Source organism: Pinus tabuliformis, chromosome 1_1, assembly GCF_031772625.1.
Source record: "Pinus tabuliformis cultivar Carrire ecotype Pingquan chromosome 1_1, CPIR1, whole genome shotgun sequence".
NCBI lineage: Eukaryota > Viridiplantae > Streptophyta > Pinopsida > Pinales > Pinaceae > Pinus > Pinus tabuliformis.
The window spans coordinates 939,980,638-939,987,706 of record NC_142297.1 but is presented as its reverse complement, the minus strand read 5'-3'; the positions used below and the strand labels follow the sequence as shown (position 1 = coordinate 939,987,706).

General features: G+C 39.8%; 1 protein-coding gene across 1 annotated transcript; it reads right to left on the bottom strand.

Moving 5' to 3' along the window:
* Window positions 1-5,464: 5,464 nt before the first annotated feature.
* Window positions 5,465-6,751, bottom strand: LOC149217570 (uncharacterized). The gene has a single exon (XM_089390287.1). It carries the CDS (start codon window positions 6,749-6,751, stop codon window positions 5,465-5,467), a length of 1,287 nt encoding a protein of 428 aa, XP_089246413.1.
* Between the last annotated feature and the right edge of the window lie 318 nt (window positions 6,752-7,069).

The following is a 7,069-nucleotide window of genomic DNA, read 5'->3' as shown; positions in this document are numbered from 1 at the left end:
AATTAATAAAACTACATTATTAGTTATGGAAGAAGAAAATGGTTATTAATTTTCTAATTGTTTGGGTGTTTTCCAAAATAATTAGTAAAACTACATTATTAGTTATGGAAGAAGAAAATGAATATTAATGAACTTGGAAATGCTCACTTGAATGAAATAAGGCATATGCATTGAATCGTAAATGATTATCAATGAACTTGGAAATGCTCACTTGAATGAAACAAGGCATAGAAGTTGAATTGTAATAATGTAGTCGTTGAATTGTAATAATGTTGTATGAATTAAATTCATGTTTGATTTAAATGAAACCTTTGTTCCTAGTCATGGGAACTTGAGCTTTCTATGAGTGAATTTTGTATCAAATCCTTAGTGCACTTCGTGTTGTTATTTTAATTTTTGTAAACAAATGATCAGTGGTAAATATGTGCTCTAAATTGTAGCTAATTTAAGTTACAAAAATAAACCCAGACACATCAAGTTGAGTGCTGAATCAAGCACATCAAGTCGAGCTTCGAATCAATGTTCCATAGTTGTTGAGAGCATTAACTGAGTGAGTAGTAATAGGGTGAGGCAAATTAATGGGTTAATTCATTGTTCAAACAAATAAAAGGACAACTAATAAATTTAAACGATTGATTGCTCAAGTGGACCATGGTAAATCGAAACGCTTACGTCCATTCCATGGCCATTTGTAATTTTTTAACAATGAGTATATTTTGGGATTTGACACCTTTTATCTCACCTGTTTTGAAACTAAAAACCCGTTGAGAATCCTTTTATATCATCAACTAGATTGTGTATAAGACGAAGAATATTATCAAACCATTAAATCTTAGTGGTCCATAATTTCTCATATTTTAAAGAATGGAAATTCCTCAAGACCAATACCAATATAGACCATGCCAATCAGCGTGAAAATGTCTCATGAACGTAAAAAAATGTTTTAAAAAATGTCCTCTTTAGTTTTTATGAGTTTCTTTATTAGTTGAATTTGGTTGAGTGGTTTCTCTATTATGACTTAGGAAAAATAGGTGAATTTGAGGAAACATGGTGAATATGTAAGAGAGTTCATTTGTACACTAGTGCAGGGTAACAACAAAGACTAAATAACATATCGATTTGGGAAAAAATGGTTTGAGGCTTTCGTCAAAAGTGAGGTGAGTTTATCTATGAAAATTTTAGTATTTTAAAGTGTTAAAAAATTAGAAAAAAGATTATTTTTTTATTTGTAAATTTGGTTAATGCTTCAAATATAATATATCTAAAAAATATTCTCAAATAGATAAACATTAGAAAAATATATAGTTTTAATGAGAAAAGTGATAATTCTTTATAATTTTTTTTTATAAGAAAAGTAGAAGGATAACTTCATTTCCAATTTATATGTAGTTGTAGAAGGATGACTTGCTCAATTTATATGTAGTCGTAGGACAACCTCAATACCTTTTTCATCACTCAACATTTACATGTTTGTTCAATTTATATGTAGTTATAGGAGAACCTCAATGCCTTTTTCATTATGCAACATTTACATGTTTAAAGGGACATCTATCAATTTGAAAGAAACACCATATTTAAATACCAAACACAATTTAAACCACTAATTTCTGGATTTACCAACTACAATCTAGGCATAAATTATCAATTTAATTCAATATACATACTTGGTTTCCGAGTTTGACGTTGATTCCATGATAATGTAGCCCCAATTGCTCCCGAGACCAAATGACAAAATCCTCCCAGCCAAGTTGAGTAGAACCTTGGTACCCAACTCCAAAATACTTCCCAATTGGAGTATTTTGGCCCTTGTGCCCAAAAGCTTCAAGAATAATTTCTCAAATCTCAAGTTTTGATTCGAATATGCAGCTTTAAATTGAATCTCCAACTCTAATTCAGATCTCTCGTTCTCCTTCCAGTCTTTCTTATCCCCAAAATCCCTCCCCTAGTGGCTTTGCATACTCGGGATAAATACCCTTCCTAGGTGGTCACCGCCCTCTTCCACCGCTCCTCATCAGATTTTTATTTGATAGTCATAACTTTACATGTAATCAGGAGGTGAGGGTACACATGTTTTTATAGCTATGTTTGTTATGTTTAAACTTATTAACTTTAACTTTTATAAAATTTAATTATAATATATAACAAATGAATAGGTATGCATATATTTTTTTCCACAGAAAAAATTCCAACCTTTTATTAATAAAAAGGGTTACATAAAGTATGTAAGGGTGACATCGAGCCGGAAACCGCCACCAAAAAGGCGTGACTCAGCAAACATAAAACCTCTCTGACAGAGATCCCATCACAGGAGGGGAGAGCCTCCCTAAACACTCAAAAACGTTTGAGCAACGTCCTAACATCCACGCAACTAAACAGTAAGGAGCCACCGCAAGGGGAAAGCACCATACTGTCAACAGCAATGAAACGAAGGACTGCGCAGATCCGTAACATAAAACCATCCATATGGAGGATAAGGAAGCCGCTAAGAAAAAACTAAAAACTCTGCCCGGGCATCCACATATTGGGAAAACAACCCAAGAAAGACGAAAGAAAAGAAAATGAGGGAGTAGAGACATGGAGAAGAGAAACGAAAACACACATAAATATATACAGGAACAGAGGAAGTGAGGAGAGAGATTAAATGAAGATAGGTTGTTCAACAGGCCGAACAGACCCGTTATCAACCTCCGAGACAGTCCACAGCCCCATCTCACTAGCTACTCCTTCTTTGGAGAGACGGTCCGCTTCAGAATTCCTTTCCCGGTATATATGACTTAGAGAAATCTCCATAAAACAGTTCCTGAGCCGGGAAACTTCTTTAAACAGTGGAAGCAGAGTAAGATTATGACAACGATGAGTCCCATTGAACCAATGGACCACATTCATGGAATCCCCAAAAAGCTGAACTTCTCGCACCTCTCGGAGGATAAGCCAGCTAAGGAGGAGATGAAGGGCTTTCAATTCGGCAAAATTGTTTGAACCCTGTCCCAGTCCTACTGAGGCTTTAAGAATCTTTACTTCTAAAAAATGTATGATCAAGCCAGCCCCATATCGACCATTGTTATCCGACGCCCCATCAAAATAAGCCCACGGAATAGATTGTCTTATGACTTCTGGACAAACAACTCTGGAGGAGTTAGGAGCTTGAGGAATAGGAATACTTCCATAGATGGCCGCTCCCTCAGCTGCCAGTCTGCCAATAGGGAAAGCAGAGTCCTTGAAAATGGCCAGGTTCCTGGCCAGCCATGTCCCCCACGTAATGATTAAAGGAATGGATCATTCCCTTTCATTTAATGAAGAATGCCACCATCTCTGCCAGGCCTCTAAAAGTCCCTGTCCTTCCCATCTATGAGGAACGTTTATTAAGTGTAGCGTTGCTGCCCATAGACTAGAATTGAAAGGGTAAAAGAGAAATAAATGCTGGGCAGTTTCAGCGCTGTCTTTACACAGAGGACATCTACCTGGACCAATTCTGCCTCGTCTTTAAAGGAAATCCCACGTAGGAACTTTCTGGGAAAGGACACACCAGAAGAAAAGTTTCGTTTTAGCAGGTCCTTTTAACTTCCATAAGGGTTTAGCCCACCAGCCCGGAATTTCCCACCCCTTTTGAGACATCATCCATTTGTAACCTTCCTTTGGGGAATAAAAGCCATTCTGAGCAAAAACCCATTTTAGCTCATCCAGAGAGTCTGAAAGCCGTACCGAAGAGTTAACGAGATTCCTTATGTACCTGTCCCATTCCTCCAACTTGTCTTCAATCAAATCTAAGTCTCGTCCTTTAAGCCACCCTTGATTCCAAATAGAAGAGGCCCTGGGATCAGCAATCTGGTTTAAAGTGAATAATCCTTTGTCTTTTAAAACTGCCACCAAATCTTGTGATAGATGAAAGCCCTCAGAACAGCCAATCCAAGGGTCACGCCCCAAGCGGATCTGAGTTCCATCTCCAACATACCAAGCCAACCCCTTCTCAATGATGTTAACAGAAGCGATCACTGCTTTCCAGACCACCGATGAATTTTTGGACGACTTTTGCGGCAGTCGGATCCAATCTAGCGTTGATAATGGAACTATATATTTCCTTTTAGTCACTGTAGTCCATAGATTCTCCGCTGTAATGATCCTCCAAGCCAACTTTGCTGCAAGGGATTGAGAGAAGCTGACAAGGTTTTTTATACCCCAGCCCCCCCACTCTTTAGGGCGGGTAATTTTGTCCCATGCGATCCACGGGGTAACTCTCTCAGACTTAGACCCTGCCCACAGAAAGCTGCTGCAAAGCTTCTCAATTGAGTTTATAATACCTTTAGGCACCCAAGTCAAGCTCGCCCAATAGACTGGAATAGCCATTAAAACAGATTTAATTAAAACAAGCCTACCTGCCCGGGAGAGCCACTTATGGCTCCAATGCTTCAGTTTCGATTCCAATTTTACAAGGATCCACTGCCAGTCTTTTATCCTATAATTATCCGGCTTCAGATAGAACCCTAGATATTTGAAAGAATCCTCAAGCATTTTAACTTCAAAGTTCAGAACCAAGGACACCCGACGCACCTCCTCTCTAGCCAGACATGAACAGGTAATAGTAGATTTTCTTTCATTTATACAGAGGCCAGTCGCTTTCAAAAAGAGGTCCAAGATCCTCTTAAGCACCCTGCAATCATCAAGGCTGCCATTGCTGAAGAGTATAATATCGTCCACAAATAGAAGATGAGTGACCCAAAAATTTGGAGCAACTTCAATTCCTTTCAATAAGCCTTGACTTTTTGCTTCATGGATCAAGCGACTGATTCCGTCTGCTGCCAACAAAAACAAGAGGGGAGATAATGGGCAGCCTTGGCGCAGGCCACGTTCTGGACTGAAAAAACTAGAGGCTGCTCCATTGATCAGAACAGCAATGGAAGAAGACGAGACACAACTCATAATCCATCTTACAAGTTCAAAACTAAAGCCCAGATGAGTTAACAAGAGTCTCAGGAACATCCAGCTGATTCTATCATAAGCCTTCGATAAGTCTATTTTTACAACGACTCCTTTTTTCTTTCCAACTTTGAGACTGTGGAGCGTTTCTTGAGCAACTCCCACAGCTTCATGAATTTGCCTGCCATCTAAAAAACCGAACTGCTCCAGGGAAACATTTTTAGAAAGGAAAGGTTTTATCCTGACAGCAATGATTTTAGCAATAATTTTATAAACACAGGTACACAACGAGATGGGCCTGAAGTCGGCAAAAGAACCTGGGATATCAGATTTAGGAATGAGAGTTAGAAATGTAGCATTAAAGGGTTGATAGATGGAACCTGAGAGTCTGGATTCTTCCACTACCTCCACTAACTCATCACCAATGAATTCAAAGAAATGTTGAAAGAATTCAACAGTCCAGCCGTCCGGCCCAAGACTTTTATCTTTTTGCATCGATTTGAGGACGCTTTCAACTTCCTCTTTTGTAATAGGTGCCATGAGAAATTCATTATCTTCCCTGGGCAACCCTTATAACTTCTGCAATTGTGGCTTCAACTGGGGCTTTAAAGAGGTGTTTAAAGTAGTTTACCCCTTCAGTGGCCAAGTCTTCAAAAGAGAGCGCTATGTCACCGTTTGCTTTCTTCATTTCCCATATTGTATTTGTATTTTTTCTCCCTTTGGCGTAATTCTGAAAAAACTTGGAATTTTCATCCCCTGCCTGTAACCAGATCGCTCTGCTTTTAAGACGCCAACTTTGCTCCCTCAGCTGCAAAATTCTCCTTCTTTCCATTTCCAACTCATGTATCCTCGAGCGCAATGCACCTGTGCCATAGCCCTGACTGTCTGGATCCTCAAGAAGGGCAAGTTCTGCGTTTACCGCTTGCATTGTTTCTTCCTCCTTTAGCTTCTTTTGATGTGCCCAGCTTTTAGAAGCAGCCTTCATCCTTAATAAATTTTCCATAAACAGCTGACTTCGGTTCTCATTCTCACTTACCCCAGCTTTCCTCCAGGTTTTATGAAAAAGACTAATGTAAGATGCATCCAAAAGCCAAGAGGAGTTAAACTTGAAGGGGATACCTGGCTTAGTTAAATTACCTTTCATCTCCAGAAGAACCGGGAAATGATCAGAGAGGCCACCATCTCCAACCCAATGCCTAAACGCCTGAAGTTTCTCCGCCAGCAAATCGCTTATTAAGAAGCGGTCTAATTTCTTCCCAATCCAATCATCGCCAATCCTTCGATTGCTCCAAGAGGGGCGCATCTTTGATGGGTTAACATCAACAAGAGGCGATAAGGCCAATTTCTGAAGTATGAAAGCAGAGAGGGGGTCCGCTCTAGCATTAACACCCCAGGATTCAGCCAGGCCCAACGAGAAATTGAAGTCTCCACCAATGATAAGATTTGGATGCGCCAAAAAGGACTTCGCAAAGAAAGAGTTCCAGAACTTCTCCCGCTCCAAATTAGGGCCATAGATATTCAGTAAAAGAAAAGGAATACAGAGTTCATTGGAATAGATTTCCACTGCCAAAACATTTTCTGCTCCCCAAGATGAGATTTCCCGCGCTACCTTCACATTAAAACCCAGAGCCGCACCTCCTGAATGCCCAGTAGCATCCACTGCGTGAAAACTCCATCCCGGCAAAAGTTTATGCAGACATCCTATAATATCACCTCCTTTCCCAAGCGTTTCCTGAAGAAAGAGGATGTCAGGTTTATTCTCCCTAACCAGTTCCTTCAGAGCTAGTTTTTTGGGGGTACTAGCAAGACCCCTGCAATTGAAAGATAAAATAATCATTTAAAACCTTCGGGAGGTGATTGCTTTGCTCTAAGCACCCCTGGCAGGGACAACTGCTTTCCTCCAGCAATATCTATGATAGCCTTCAGCTTAGCTTTCGATAAGTCCGACTTCCTCCCTCTTAACTTCTTTGGGCCTATGGACACCTCATCTATTGCCAAACCGCCTGCAACTAACTCTTTTCCTTTTCTGGTAGCTAAAGGCCTTAGATTGTAATGAGGTTCACGACCTCCATTTCCGGAATGCAACGGAGCCATAGGAAGGGGGGATGTCACCGTCATTAAAACACTGTCAGTTGTATTTTGTCCCTTCTTCGAG

Coding starts and splice junctions, on each gene's coding strand:
- LOC149217570 (XM_089390287.1), bottom strand. CDS start 6,751: ATGATTATTTTATCTTTCAATTGCAGGGGTCTTGCTAGTACCCCCAAA.